Genomic DNA, 15,956 nt, shown 5'->3' with positions numbered 1-15,956 from the left:
TAAAGCTTCCACCTTTATGAGAGATCTGACATTATTAACCTTTCTGGAGTGGTATTTGGCCTTATTTGGACCTAAGGTTGGAGGTCTTAATCTCTTTGGGTGTCTTAATCGATAAAGTTGGAAACTTTATTTATCTAGACCATAGAATGCCCATATCTGAGCTTTGGAGCTTTTGAAATCGAAGAAAACAACTTAATCCATTAAGTTGTTGGAATCTCAGCTCCCATAGCATGGCCATATGTTGCTACGACGTGGCAATTGGGAATTTCCCGTCTGTTTGGTAGTATAAGGGCTATGATGTGGCCAAGGAAGGCCATGACGTGGTGGTTGACTAAAGTCAACGTTGGCCATTGACTTTGACTATTGACTTTTGGTATGCGTTGACTTTTGGTCAATTTTCTATTTTTAGAAGGTAGACTTAAGGTATACCTTGTGTGGATTGTTAGGAGGTGTTTATCACCCATCTTTCGGTAGTGACAGTTGATAGTTGTGGTTGGCACGACTTTGAGCTGGGGTTTTAGTCGGCTTTGTGATTCAGGTGAGTCTTTTCACCATAATTGTGGGTCAAAGGCACCGATGTCAGCCCACTGATTTGTATATGTAGGTTGTATGTGTCTACGTGACTATTACTGGTATGATTGTATGTTATATGCATGGAGCCAATCGGGGCTTGGAGTCATTATGGACTCGGGGTTGAAACAGACCCGACACAGCTACGTGTTGTTACACAGAGTCATTATGGACTCGGGGTTGATATGGACTCGGGGTTGATATGGACCCAGGGGTTGATACAGACCCGTCATAGCCACGTGTTGTTATATTTATGTATGTATATCTTGTATGTGGTATCTTGGGGGAAATTCACTAAGCTTTATGCTTACGGTTTCGTGTTTATGGTTTCAAGTACTTTCGGTTCTAGAGGGAAGGGTTCGACGTGACTGTATTGCATCCCGCAAAGTTTCTGCCATAACTACTTATGATTTTTACTCTGATGTTTACATGATGTAATCAGTTTGATTGGTTTTGGAAAAACTTATTTGTATGGCTTATTGTTTTTGGGACATTACAATGTTATGGAACAATACAATAAAATCTTTCGCATTATGGGTCAATTCACTCGACACTAATTTCTTGTTACGATTTTAATAGCTATAAAATGATGAAACGAGTAAACCAATTTGTGGTTTTGGAGTTGTTAGTGTTAAGTTTTTTTTTTTGAAAAAACTAATAAGTTGTTTGATGTTTTGTTTTTTTCCTAAGCTTTATAAGTGACGGTTGTTTAAATTCTGATGGTTTTAACGAAGTCTATGAATTAGATATGTATATATTATCTCGATTTGACACATTTATTGGTTTTGTATATTATTGCAATTATATGTTTCGTTTAAATGTGGTTGATACTTTATCTTGTATTGAAAATTTTGTTTTTGTGTCATCTTCTTCTTTTACATCTTCTAAAACTGACGAGTCCATGCTATGACATGTTGGTTTAGGTCATGTCAGTTTTAGAAGAATAAATGAAATATCAAAAAACGGATTAATTCCGACTTTTGAGATTAGTGATGAAAAATCTGCATGTTAAGAAAAATTACAAAACAACCGTTTCCAAATGTTACTAGAAATTTTGGAATTAATTCATAATGATCTTTGTGATTTTTATTATACTTTTTTTTTGGAACGGTAAATACCAAGCGGAAGCTCTTCCGCCTTTTACAGCGGAAGCCCGGGTTCGAGCTCCTTTACAGGGCAAACCCTCACCACTTTATTAAAATTACCCACTTTATAATTTTTTTATTTTAAATATATTTTACACCTAATTTTTTTTTTCTCAAAAGAGCCTCAATTTTTACTGTATGGAATAATTTTATAATCATATTACATTATAAAGTGGGTAATTTTAATACTTGAACAGTTGGACGACTTCTTAACCTCTCACAATTAGGGGTGAGCAACAGAACAGGGTACCTGTTCTCAAAATCGGAATCGCCTCGGAACTGCCGGTTCCAGAACCGAAACTGCCTTATGCGGTTCCGGTTCCGGTTCTCATTTTTTCAGAACCCTTACCCGTTGGGTAACCGTCGGAATTGATATATATATATATATATATATATATATATATATATATATATATATATATATATATATATATATATATATATATATATATATATATATATTCTTCAATTCAAATCAAATGAAACTCTTCTATTATAATGTTTACGAGACCATAGTATTATTTAAAATTCATCTTTAAACATCAATGAATTCTCTTCCAACTCTAAATCAATAGCTTTCTGTTCATTTTGTGTTTTACAAAGCAATGTGATCAGTAGACAATTTCCATTATAATTCTCACTGTCTATAAATTTACTATGTCCATATAAGCATATTGCATCCCCATACATATAAATAAATATAGAGAAACACAATTACATCATATTGAATTTCTAAAATGAGGATTTTACTATATCCGAATACATACACATTTCTTACATAAATGAAAAGCAATCCATTGATAACTGATAATTTATTTGTTTTTGTAACTAAATTTTGTAATATATTTTTTTGGGTAAATTACACCGTTGGTCCCTCGTGCACATGCCAGAAAGCGTGTTTAGTCTCTATTTTCAAAATTTAACTCGGGCAATCCCTCGTTGTTATTTATCTTGCACGGTTAGTCTCTTTGCACGTTAACCGTTAAAGGCTTCCGTTTAAGCTACCCACGTGCCTTGCATGCAGGGGCATTTTCGTCTTTTCAGGGTTTGTGTCCATTCTTAATGCCGTTGCACCTTAAAATCTTACAAAACACTGCGACCCTCTTTTCCTCTGCTATCCTCTCCTTCGTCTCCTCCCCTAGTTCGATCGATTTCTTCCAAATAGATAACAATGATCGATCTCAAATGCAATTGTGGAGCCACTGCAGTGATTCGCACATCTTATAGCAAAAGAAACCCTGGGAAACTCTACTATGCTTGTACAGTAAAGGTAAGGTTAATGATTTTAATTTCGTTCTTCATCTTCTCTAATTTTGCCCTAATTCTTCATCTACTTTAATTGGTTCAGGGATCATTATGAAAGTTCATAGGATGGGTGAATGATTATGATCAAGACTGTGATTGTATGGCGTTTAGGATGCAAATTGAAGAACAAAATCGCAAATTGAAGCTTTACCTAGTTATTAGTTGGGTTTTTTTTGTTTCACTCCTTATATATAAAGTGTAGTTTAGTAATGAAGTTGTTAGTATTTTGTTATGTGTATTTTGTATTGTTATTTGTATTAAGAAAAACCTTCAATTCCAGTTACAATATGTTGTGTAATCATAATGTGGTGTTATCAGTTGGTGTTCAAATTTAATGAAAATGTGGTATTTGCAACATATGCAGTATATCATTCAATACATGTAGCATCCAATATAACAATAAAAAAGGATAAAACTTTAAATATCCAAGATAACCATTTACCATTAACATAAAGGGACATCCAAAATAGCTACATAGTGTTATGGCATACAGATAGTTATCCTAGATAGCAACAAAGTATCAAAATACAAACCATAACAACAAAGTAATACGACAATAAATGCCTAACAAAAACACAGTTATCCTTCATGATCATGATACCAAACTACAAATTCTCAAATCATGGGGCTTTTTCCCTTCTTCCCAACTCCTTTTGTTACACCACGACTGCTACCTGCTGCACCTTCTTCTGTTCCATTCCCAGCCTGTGATTGTCCCTTGCAGGTCCTTCCATTATGGCCCAAATTTCCACATTTTGTGCATGTTATAGATTTCCATTTTGTGTACACTCCATCATCTTCTGTTGCAGATCTTCTTTTTTTTTTTTTTGGTCTGCCAATAGGGACACGATACTTTGGTGGTACCAACTTGGTAGGACATGTGCTTTTTTCCCACAAAAACCTCCCATTAATAGTTTCAACTTTGAAGACATACATTTCTTTCCAAGTCTTGAGCCAATATGTTGGGTGAACCCATGTCTCAGGTATTCCAACATTTTCATTGTTGAGCCTCATATCCCATATAGTTGCTATACTATGTTTGCAGGGTATGCCTGTCAGTTCCCACCTGTTACATGAACAAGTTTGTTGGTCCATATTAGCCACACACTGATTAGTACCTTCACTTGTAACCTGGTACTTCCCATTGCCACAGAACACTGCCCTACACTGTATTGCCCTTTCTTTAATTTTTTGAAGGGTCTTAGTGGCTGTAGGAGTTAATGGGCCATTAGCTTTGTCAATTTCTTTTTGAACCATGACAATTTTCCTCATGATATACTCCCTAATAAACTCCAAGCAACTGATAATTGGCTTATCACGACCCTTCACTATCTTGCTATTTAAACTCTCACACATATTATTCAACAAAGCATCACAATGTGCCCTCCCTGATAAAACATAACTGTATTAGATTATATTTAAAAATTATACACTTATCAACATAATATTATATACCTGAGAAGTGGGATCTGGACTAGTGCTTAGGTGGAATAGAATTAAGCCAGTTACATGCTTCGCTGTTAAGTTTCTTTAGTTCTTCCATGGCACTGTTGAATTGTGGTATGGTGGTACATGTTGCACAATTCCAAAGACAATCCTTGAATTCCTTTCCCCTCCATTTACGTTTCATGTTCTCATGAAGATGCCTTAGGCAATATCTATGCTCTGTTGCTGGGAAAAGTTTCTCAAGTGCAGGCAATAACCCCTAAATCATCAAAAGAGTGAACTTGCTTATTGAATTGTAAAACATACAGGTGAAAATGAATGGGGAACTTTATTTACCTTCTGTCTGTCTGATATGAAAGTGAAGTTGGAGTTTGCATATAAACCAAGATCATCTCCTAAGTTAGTTAAAAACCAGGTCCATGAATTAAAGTTCTCTGCTTCAACAACTGCATATGCCAAAGGGTATGTGCAGTTGTTCCCATCTAAACCCTAAATTATCATGTCAAACATAGTAATAAGCAAACAATTAACTATGGTAAAACATTAATCAAATACTAAAATATGATTATGCACATACCACTGCTGTCAGGATCATACCATGGTATGGACCCTTCATGAATGCACCATCAAGCCCTAGTAAATCTCTTTTCCCTGCTGCAAATCCACTTTTCAGTGGACCAAGACAAATGTATACTCGTTCAAATACCCTGGTCTCAAATGCATAACATGGTTCACTTTGCACTTGAAGTTTGACTGTGGTGTTTGGATTTCTACTTTGCATCTCCTGTAAGTAGTCTCTTAGACACGAGTACTGGGCAGCAAAATCTCCCCTAATTGATTCCAGGGCTTTCGTTTTTTCCCTATGAACTTTCATGTCTGACAATCCAACTTGGTATTTCTTCTTAAGCATCTCACGTAATGCTCTAAGTGGTATTTCTGGGTTTGACTCTATTGTGTCGATAATCTGTTCAGAGAGAAACTTGTAGTTGCATGCCCTAATTTTCCTTGTTTGAAGACATGTATGTTGCTTTTCATAGGTCTTAACAGTCTAATTAATGTCTTTTTTCCACTTACTCACTAGTAGCACCTATAGGCATTAATGAATAGAAACATCTTTCACTTTCTTTTTCTTTTGACTTGGTCTCACTTTGTCATTACTTTTGCTAGTCCCACCTATTTCTAATATCCCAAGGTTTGGTATTGTCCCTTTACAAACCACTTTAATCCTGTTTTTGTCATTCTTGACGAACTCTAACTCCCTTCTACTTTGTATGAAATGAAGATAAATTTGTTTTTTAACTTCTTTGGCTGTGCTAAAAGTCTGGTGGATGTAAAATGGATCTTTGACAGCAGCTGCTTCATTCTTATGTGCTCTTTGTAAATCTCTTATCTTCTTCCTTTTTTTACTAGCTTCACCCTCATCTGATGAAGATGCAGATACTAATTCTTCAGTGTCTATAACCTCTAATTCTTCATCACCTTCTACTGCTTCATCTCGATCATCAGGAAAACTTCCAACCCACTCCACCTCTTTGTCAATGTTGAGGTAAAAGTTCTTCATATCAACCTCTGGATCATCTAACAAATTATCTTCATCAACTATGTAATCACTATCTTGGCTGTCTTCGCTATCTTCATTGTCTTCACTATCATGAATGTCTTTACTAGCTTGATTGTCTTCACCTGCTTTTTCACTATTTGGTTCATCTTGTTCCATAGGAGTCCCACCAAAAGGTTCACACCATTCAAATGTATCATCCCAACCATCAACATTAGGACATGTGCTTCCCATCATTGGTTCAGTCAAAGGGCTTTCAATTCTTGGTATATAGGCAGGGGTTGAATCAACTGTTTCACTCAATGTAACCGGGGGTTGTTCCAAGATTGTTTCAGGTAATGTACTAGGGGGTTGGTCCATAGTTTCTACATTCTCAAAAACAGGGGCTTCTTCACTAGGACCATCCCTGAATTTGACCATGTCAATAACAACCTTTTACAACAAAGGGACTCAGGAATTTCGTGTATCTTTATCTTTGCAGGGTTTGGGGACATTTGATACGTATGCAGCTTGGTTTCCCAAAACTCTGTATACACTTCTATCACCTTGTGTTCATAAACGTATGACCTAAAGTGGTTTATATCTTCGTCACAGCCCAAAGCATACAACCTAAAATCTAAATCCCAGGTTGGTCGTTTGACATGGTAGTAAATACTTTTACCTGTTTCCACACAATCAAGCAATTCCATTATCTCATCCATATCATGCACCGAGAACAAGTCACTATCAATGCCATCAATATATTTCATCTTCCCCTTTATGTATTTGCGGCCTGGAAACTTCGTAAAAACTCCACCATAGTTCATTCGTATCGAGAACATAGATGGATTGTCAGCTGCGAACCAAAAAAATTAAAAAAAAATAAAAATTTACCTTTTAGGAACGTATAATGGATGATCAACTAAAAATGTAGAAAATTTTACCATATGAGCTTTGGAGATCGTATTCCTCCCATTCTTGCCTGATCCTCCAGCTCACCATCGTAGAAAACTAGGGTTTTCTCGTGCAATGCTAAGGGTCGACGGAGGATGAAATGAAAAATGATCGGTTATCGAAGCCGCGCCATAATGGTTCATGTATACAAACCCTGAAAAGACGAAAATACCCCTGCGTGCAAGGCAAGTGGGTAACTTAAACGGAAGCCTTTAACGGTTAACGTGCATAGGGACTAACCGTGCAAGATAAATAACAACGAGGGACTGCCCGAGTTAAAATTTGAAAATAGGGACTAAACACGTTTTCTGGCATGTGCACGAGGGACCAACGGTGTAATTTACTCTATTTTTTTTAAGTGGATAACCGGAACCGACGGTTCCGATTCTGGTTCCAAAATATTAAGAACCGATACATCCGGTTCCGGTTCCGGTTCCAACATCTTAGGAAGCGCCGGTTCTGGTTCCATGAAAAATGGCGGGGTAGACAATAACCTTCTCATATATTTTACATTTACATCTTTTATTTGTATTTGAATTAAAAACTTTTACCGGGTTCATTAAATCACAAAGATACACCTGCTCGCTGCTCGCTGCTCGTAGTAAATGGTATTATGATTTTTTATATTCTTGCCATATGTAATCGTTCAGGTATACCTTATATTCATAATCACTTGTTCCCTTTTATAAGCTGAAGTAAGGGATTCTACAGATACAATCAAATGAAGAGAAAATTATCATATCTAGTTAGAACAGGATTTTACATAGAAGCTCTCTCTTTATTTTCAAAGCTTCATTTTCAGTCACACCCCGTAGACGAATTCACCTTTCCTTTCCTTCTTAAAGCGTGCTCGAAGCTCAAACTACTCCCACATGGTCAAATACTTCACGCCCATCTCACAAAAACTGGGTTCAATTCAGATATATACACCGCCACATCCCTCACAGACATGTACTTCAAGTTTCAGTTCATGGGAAGCGCACTCAAGGTGTTCGACGAAATTACTGAACCAAATACAACATTGATCAACGTTGTAGTATCTGGGTTTTCCCAGAACGGGTATTACAAGGAATCTTTGGACATTTTCAGACGAGTTAATAGTGAGTATGGACTCAAACCCGATTCTGCCACCATTGCTAGCTTGTTGTCAGGTTGTGAAAATGACCTAAAAGATGGCCTCCAGATCCATTGTTGGGCTTTCAAGATCGGTGTTGAAACAGACATTTATGTAGCCACATCCCTTGTAACAATGTACTCTAACTATAAACATCCAGAAACCGCATCAATTGTTTTCAAACAAATCCATAATCGAAATGTAACTTGCTATAATGCATATCTTACCGGTTTATTACAAAATCAAAATTTTCAACCCGTAATAGAAACATTCAAACAAATGCTCCAATCATCAGATGAAAACCCAAATCCAGTCACCTTTATTTCTGTTCTATCCGCATGTTCTAATCTCAAGAATCTGAAGTTTGGAACACAGGTTCATGGGCTACTTATTAAACTCAATTTGGTACTCAACGTGTTAACTGGAACTGCACTTTTGGACATGTATTCCAAATGCGGATATTGGCATTGGGCTCATGATGTTTTCAAGAATCTTGAAGGTGTAAGAAATCTAATAACATGGAATTCAATGATTTCAGGGATGATGTTGAATGGGGAGATTGAAACTGCTATTCATTTGTTTTCAATGTTGGGATCCGAAGGATTTAAACCCGATTCAGCAACATGGAATTGTATGATAAACGGGTTTTCGCACCTCGGGAAAACCCACGAATCTTTCTTGTTTTTTAAAAAGATGTTAGAAACCGGTGAATCCCCGAGTATGAAATCGATCACAAGTTTATTATCTGCTTGTGCTTCTATGTTTGGTTTTGTAAGTGGTAAAGAAATCCATGGATATGTAATTAGAAATGGTATTAATCATGATGAATTTGTAGCCACTGCACTTGTGGATATGTACATGAAATGCAGTCGGCCTTCATGGGCGTTTTTGGTATTTAACAATCTTGAAATAAAACCGAGCGATCCCGTGATTTGGAACGCGATGATATCAGGGTATGGGCGAAATGGGGAGATTGAATCTGCTTTTGAGATGTTTGATTGGATGTTAAAAGAGAATGTGAAACCAAATTCATCGACTTTTAACTGTCTTTTATCTTGTTGTAGTCATAGTGGAAAAGTCGAGAAAAGTTTGGAGATTTTAAGGATGATGAAATGTTACGATTTGGTACCGGGTTCAGAGCATTATGGTAGTGTGATTGATGTTTTGGGTAGGTCTGGTAGAATAGATGAAGCTCGGGGGGTGTTATTGGAAATTCCGGAAGTTTCAGGGTCGGTTTTGGCTTCTTTGCTTGGTGCATCCAAGTTTTATTCGGATACGAAAACAGGAGAAGAAATGGCGAGATTGCTTGTGGAATTGGATCCCGAAAGTACTCTGCCTTTTGTGGTTTTATCGAGTATTTATGCTGAGAAGGGAAGGTGGAAGGATGTGGAAGAGTTGAGAAGTGAGATGGATCGAAGGAGATTGAAAAAGATTAGTGGTTTTAGTTCGGTGATTGTAAGATAAATATTTGAAAATTAAAATGTTATGTTATTTTGTTAATGATGAGTTGATGATTGTATCTTAATATACAAGTAAATATCCGGTCCGATGATCCATTTTTGCATTCTAATTTAAATAAAGTTTTCATAAATAATGTACAAGAAAAAAGAAAAACGTTCAATTACATGCTAGAATTGTAGTTTGAAGATTTTTTTTCAAGCCAAACCGTTTTTTTTAAGAATGTAAATAAAATCAGATCCGGTAAGAACTGAAATGGGTCTGGAGCAGACCACCCATTTTTTCAAACCGGGTCCAGATACGATCATAACCGTTTATCAAATCCTACTTTTCTAACCAAGTTTAGCATTCTTCGTTTCTCCTACTACTACACCCAACCGTTTTTAGTTTTTACGCCCAAACATTTGTCTCGTTTACGTCCACAATTTCGTCTTCTTCATCCGACTAAACCCTTTCTGCAACTTCCTCTCTCCATCTCCAATGGCTTCATCCATATGCTCTTCGTTTCGAGCAATTATCCCTCAGTGGACTCACACCAACAAAAATTTCAGATACTGTCTACTCCTACACTGCAAAAGGAAGCATTCTTTCAATTTCACGCCATTAACTATTTCTTCTGCTTTCAACGATGATTCCATTCCTCCAACACCAAACCCTAAACGATCCCAGGTAACTAAAATCATCATCTATATCTCTCTCTGTTATTATACACATCATCTTCGTTTCATTGATTGCAGATGAGTTACGATCCTTCAGAAGATCTCTTCGGAATTTACGCGGATCTGCAGCCGAGGTATTGCTTCTGACTTTCGATTCTAGTGTGTTTTGGGGATTTATCTACTTGGATTAGATGAGTTTATCCAATAGCCCTAATATGTTTAATTTTTAATAACTAACGTCAATTTCGATTTCAAATTTTGGAACATCCAAAACATGATTAACAAAATTCCCCTGTCATTACTCTTAAGTGTGTGACTTTGATTCCAGGAAAGGTCTTTCAAGTGATTCAAGTCCAAGGTCTTGGTTTGGTCCAAATGGTCAGTATATTAGAGAGTTGCCTTGCCCAAGTTGCAGGGGAAGGGGCTACACTCCCTGCACAATATGTGGCATTGAAAGAGCAAGATTAGATTGTTCACAGTGTAATGGCAAGGTGTGCTTTCATTCTGTATGTTGAATTATGTGTCTTTTACTTAAACAAACCTACCTCCTTTGTACAATTGTACTGGATTATGTCAGGGTATGGTTACATGTCATCAATGCTCAGGCGAATGCGTAATTTGGGAAGAATCCATTGATGAAAGACCATGGGAGAAAGCTCGTTCAATGTATCATCTCCTATCTTTTTGTGACTTCACATACTCCTATTAGTTTTCTTTATATATATATACCTTCGTAGTAATTGACTTTATAAAACATCATACTTGTTTTTCTCAATGAACTAATTAATAACCATTCTTCTGAAAATAAACAAGCAATAAAATATATCAAAATATAAATGCAATAAGAATCACAATACTTCAACTTTTATGGCCACAACTTCTGAGGTGCTATCATATGTGGTTTATGGTTGCAAACTAGTAACTGTTGTGAAAATTGCCAAAAGGCACATAGTTTGCAAGAACCATTATGATTTGACACTTTTCTCCAAAATCTCTCATTCTTGTAAATTGAAGTTGTCCTTTTAGTATTTTCACAAGAACTCATTACTTTTAGGCCTGTGGGTTGTTTTCAGTTCTCCACTGAGAGTAAAGGAAGATGATGAAGTTGACAATCTTGAAATAAAACTGTCTGTAAGGAAAAAGTCAAAGCGTGTATACCATTCTCCATCTCCTGAAGTTGGTTTGAAGATCAGTAAAGCTTTGAAAGCAAGTTTGTTTCTTTCCTTTTAAAAAAAAACATCATACAGGATTTGGTAGTAGTAGATCGATTCATGAACTAAATCTTTTGTTTGTTAGTTGGGTGATTGCAGAGTCTGAATGCAAAAACTGGATTATTCACAAACCGAATGAAACTCATCCATGGTAACCCCAAGCTTCATGCTCAACGAGTGGCAGCCATCAAGGTTTTCTTTCTTTGTATGATTGTGTCTGTGGGTCCCATTCCCATTCCCATTCAGATATACTCTACTTATAAAAATATACTCTTACTGTTTTCAGAAATCTAAAGGGTCTGTTGATGCAAGAAAGCATGCTTCAGAATCCATGAAAGCCTTCTTTAGCAATCCAGAAAACCGACGCAAAAGAAGCATTTCCATGAAAGGTACATAGTAAAGGGCATTTACGTCTTTTTCTCTGTCTCTGAAAGTGAGTTTTGGTTTGGTGTTAGGGGTGGACTTTTATTGCAAAAACTGCGGTCGATTAGGGCACAGGAGACACTACTGTCCGGAAGTTGATCAAACGGATCGACGGTTCAGATGCAGTTTGTGTGGGGAAAAGGGTCACAACAGAAGAAGCTGTAAGACAAATGAATCAAATTCAGATAAAACAAGTTTTAATCCACCGTGTTGCAGCGTATGTGGAAAACCCGGGCATAATCGTAGGACTTGCCTTGAGCTTCAAGAAATCTCCCCCACAACCAAAACTCAGGGGATCAAAAAATCTCCTGTTGACTTGAAGAAAAGAGGTTACACTTGCAGGCTGTGTGGAGGAGAAGGTCACAACCTCAGGACATGCCCCTCAACAAATATATCTTAATATAAAGACAAATACTAATCATATTTAATGTGAATGTTTCAGTAAAATAATATAGTAATGATTTTATTATTAAAATGATGAAGTCGAAATAAGTTTTGGTTTTTTATTTTAGAAATATCATCCTAAGCTTACATTATAACATACCGTTTTGAGTTATACAATACATTTCATATTTCATATAATATAATATAACATGAATGGTAATGTTTCTCCTTATGAAAAAACATTTTACATATACTTTAACTTTTATCTACACCACCATTTAAATAGAGTAACCATTAAATTAAAGTTCAATTACTACACAAAATTTATTTGCTTAACATCATGAGCCGCTGGCCGGCCGCCCTCTCTTCCTCTTAAATGGCCTTCCCGGTGATCTCTTCACAACTGACTTCCCACCTTCCACCTCCACATGTGACGGCCGCCCTCTCTTCCTTTTCAATACTTCATCCGCCGGAGCTTTGCCAGCTGGCTTCTTGGACTGCACCTTTTTCTCCACCGCCACCTCCACACGTGGTGGCCGCCGTCTTAGCATCTTTGAAACTTCAGCCGCTGGAGCTTTGCCAACTGGCTTCTTAGATCGCCCTTTTTCCTCCGCCACCACCTCCACATGTAGTGGTCGACATCTTAATCTCTTTGAAATTTCAGCCGCTGGAGCTTTGCCAGCCGACTTCTTAGACCGCCCCTTTTTCTCAACCACCACCTCCACACGTGGTGGCCGCCCTCTTAATCTCTTTGAAACTTCAACCTCCGGAGCTTTCTCAGCCGGATTCTTAGACCGCCCTTTTTCCTCCACCACCACCTGCACACGCGGCGGCCGCCCTCTCGGTCTCTTCGAAACTTCAGCCGCGGGTGGAACTTTTTCGGCTGGCTGCTTTTCATTCACCACCTCCCGTACATCATCTTTACTTTCCACCACCACGCGTGACGGTGGCGGTTGAGGCTTCCCTCTTGATCTCTTCAAAACTTCAGCCACCGGAGCTTGAGCTTTGCCAGTTGACTGCTTGGGCTGCACCTCCACACGTGGCGGTGGCGGCTGCCCTCTGGACCTCTTCTTCAAAACTTCAACCGGCGGTGGTTGCTTGGACTGAACTCTTTTCTTGGTGACTTTTGCTAGACACAACTTGTCTTCGCTTTTGATAAATTTAAATACACATTTATCACCTTCACATAACTCATTAACTCGCCGGAATTCACTCCACCCTGCCGACAAATAGTACCTTTTGCTATCAGATTGTAACCTTATTTTCCACTCTTGTCCATCAATATTCTTCATTATCACGCTTCTTTCTGCATCTATTCTGGCCAACCGAGCAAATTCCGATGGAAGCCGCTGATGAGTTTTGTACAAAAGTTCAAATTTTCATTGGAACAAAATAATCTCACATGAATTTATATAATACTTAAGGTAAAACTTACCATAGACATTGTGTGACCTTTAGACATAATCGTCATAAAGTAAGGATCGCCATCATCCCCATCAACATCAACATCACCACCACCATCACCATCGTCATCTTCGTCACCGGCATCTTCTTCTTCGTCGACACCACCATCATCAAAAATATCATCTTCTTCTTCCTCAGAATCTTCCTCTTCCTCTTCCTCTTCCTCATCCTCATCATCTTCTTCTGCTGCTTCTTCTTCGTCGTCTTCGACACCATCTTCAACTTCAAGTTCTTCTTCCTCTTGCTCTGCGTCTTGTTCTTCTACTTCATCATGGTCATCATTTTTAACCTGGATTTGTGAGGGGAAATCTCTTTCACACCCATTTGGACTGAAAATTGAAAATTTGAATGTGGATTCATCAACGAGCCAAAACACAAGAAAATCCCCAAATCCCAATTCGCTATCTTCAACGACGTCGCTCCATCCATCGGTAAAGCAGTAAATTTCACCTTCTTTTTTTATCTTCAATCTCCATTCATAACCTCCATTTCTTGATCGGAGTATTGGGTTCTCAGGGATCTTGTTCTCCAAGTGCCTGCGGATAAAACCAGATGGCAAATCCTGCAAAATTGCATGATTAGGAAAACGACAGGAAAAGAAAGAATAGAAATTGGATTGAAGTTGATGAGTAGTACCAAGCGAGGGGCGGAACGGTCGAGCAAAATCTTGTAGAAGGAAGGGAGCGGGCGAAGGGCCATGATTTTGCAGACTGCAGAGGGTTGGAATTGGGAAAGAGGAATGCTAATTGCCGCTCGTACTTGCCCTATACACCTACCTGAAATAAACATCTATAAAAATCGGGTTTCAACTTTCAATTGAAAAAAAAGAAATTATTATTTTTCGAAATGAGATTTCTATTTATGTTTTTTTAACTGTCTATTTAATATTTTTTTTTTCAAAATTTAACCTAAATAATAGTAGAGATACATATAAATGACTTTTTGTTTGATTACTATTTCATCTATCTATTAGGCATAGCGTTATGTTCGACTAAAGCACGTGTAGAAGCTGAGTTGGCAAGTCAACATATACGTAAACACCGTCCCAAATATGCGTAGGTGGCTTGTAGTATAGTATCATCCACGGACGAAGACAACTAACACGAGAGAGAAACCAACGATCGTATATTTGATTGTTTAATCAACTTTTAAAAAAAAATTATTAAACTTTTAAATTTAAATAACATCTTACATCGTTTACCTATATATACTATATATTTTACCTACATTTTACATTTCTCACAAAATTCTTCTACTTTCTTTATTTTTTCTTCAAAAATGGACCCAATCCAAAATACCACATCCATTCCGAACACCTCAACCACCTCAAACACTCCAAATGATCATCAAACATACATGCAATTGTTGAACTCTCCAATCCAACAACCTTTATTCACTAACCTTCTATACAATCCACAATTCTACCGACAACAACAATTCATTCAACCCCAATTCTAAGGTTTTCAACAACAACCTTCTCAACAATTTCAAACACAATCATCTCAAGTCTCATTATCTCAAGCCCAAACTGTAAACCTTGACAACGATGACGAACGGGTCCAAGAACACCCAGGGACGGACCCAGGATTCTGTAGTAGGTGTTGCCGGTCCGTAATAGGTGTTGCCGATCCATAGTAGGTGTTGCCGGTGACACATTTTATAGTAGAAAAAAGAAAAAAAAATCAAAAATTTTGCACTACGTCGGGAAGAACTAGGTGTTGCCGGTGCCACCGTTGGCACCATACTAGATCCGTCCCTGAGAACACCACAACCATCTCGAAGAAGGCAACCAAAAGCAAAAGAGGGAAAAAGCAGTGGCTTGGAACGAAGAAGAGGGGGGGGGGGGGGGGGAAGCTTTATTGAAATCTTGCATTTTTATATCCGGTGACTCGAGAAGAGGCAATGTACAATCCGGAGAAAGTTTTTGGAATCATGTTTTGGATCATTTTCACGCGCTACTAGGAAAGCAAACGAATCGATCGTACGACACTGTCAACGGAAAATGGCGTGATCTACAAGCGGCTTGCACAAAGTTTAATGGCATATTTGAGAATCTAACAAATATGCAGAAAAATGGTTGCAACGACTTCAACATTTTATCAACCGCATGTTATCAATTCAAAGTTACCAATGGTACACCGTTCGGTCACCAAAAAGCATGGGAAGTTTGTCGTAAGGGTCCAAAATGGGTCTTTAATCCAGAGACGTCGCATTCGGACTCGACCACCGACTCCAAAAAAGATCAAGAACTTTCAATTCGGACGCGAGTTTTGGCCTAGACCTCAA

The 15,956-nt window shown here is 37.8% G+C and overlaps 4 protein-coding genes across 4 annotated transcripts; 2 read left to right on the top strand and 2 right to left on the bottom strand.

Annotated features, from left to right (window-relative positions):
• Nucleotides 1-3,635: 3,635 nt before the first annotated feature.
• LOC128133382 (uncharacterized) lies at nucleotides 3,636-4,650 on the bottom strand. Its single transcript, XM_052770781.1, has 2 exons — nucleotides 4,530-4,650; nucleotides 3,636-4,408 (listed from the first exon to the last, which is right to left on the bottom strand). The coding sequence occupies exons 1-2, from the start codon at nucleotides 4,648-4,650 to the stop codon at nucleotides 3,636-3,638; spliced, it is 894 nt and encodes a 297-aa protein (XP_052626741.1).
• A 2,849-nt stretch (nucleotides 4,651-7,499) lies between these two features.
• On the top strand, nucleotides 7,500-9,571 carry LOC111894901 (pentatricopeptide repeat-containing protein At2g02750). The gene has a single exon (XM_023890982.3). It carries the CDS (start codon nucleotides 7,679-7,681, stop codon nucleotides 9,533-9,535), a length of 1,857 nt encoding a protein of 618 aa, XP_023746750.1. The 5' UTR covers nucleotides 7,500-7,678; the 3' UTR covers nucleotides 9,536-9,571.
• Nucleotides 9,572-9,882: 311 nt separating this feature from the next.
• LOC111894903 (uncharacterized) lies at nucleotides 9,883-12,314 on the top strand. Its single transcript, XM_023890985.3, has 8 exons — nucleotides 9,883-10,198; nucleotides 10,267-10,322; nucleotides 10,517-10,679; nucleotides 10,766-10,854; nucleotides 11,262-11,394; nucleotides 11,499-11,591; nucleotides 11,686-11,788; nucleotides 11,855-12,314. Exons 1-8 carry the CDS (start codon nucleotides 10,010-10,012, stop codon nucleotides 12,220-12,222), a joined length of 1,194 nt encoding a protein of 397 aa, XP_023746753.1. The 5' UTR covers nucleotides 9,883-10,009; the 3' UTR covers nucleotides 12,223-12,314.
• Nucleotides 12,315-12,368: 54 nt separating this feature from the next.
• LOC111894902 (B3 domain-containing protein REM9) lies at nucleotides 12,369-14,462 on the bottom strand. The gene is made up of 3 exons (XM_023890984.3): nucleotides 14,307-14,462; nucleotides 13,642-14,232; nucleotides 12,369-13,555 (listed from the first exon to the last, which is right to left on the bottom strand). Exons 1-3 carry the CDS (start codon nucleotides 14,457-14,459, stop codon nucleotides 12,545-12,547), a joined length of 1,755 nt encoding a protein of 584 aa, XP_023746752.2. The 5' UTR covers nucleotides 14,460-14,462; the 3' UTR covers nucleotides 12,369-12,544.
• Between the last annotated feature and the right edge of the window lie 1,494 nt (nucleotides 14,463-15,956).

This window comes from Lactuca sativa, chromosome 4, assembly GCF_002870075.4.
Source record: "Lactuca sativa cultivar Salinas chromosome 4, Lsat_Salinas_v11, whole genome shotgun sequence".
NCBI classification, from domain to species: domain Eukaryota; kingdom Viridiplantae; phylum Streptophyta; class Magnoliopsida; order Asterales; family Asteraceae; genus Lactuca; species Lactuca sativa.
This window is presented reverse-complemented; position numbering and strand designations above follow the sequence as displayed.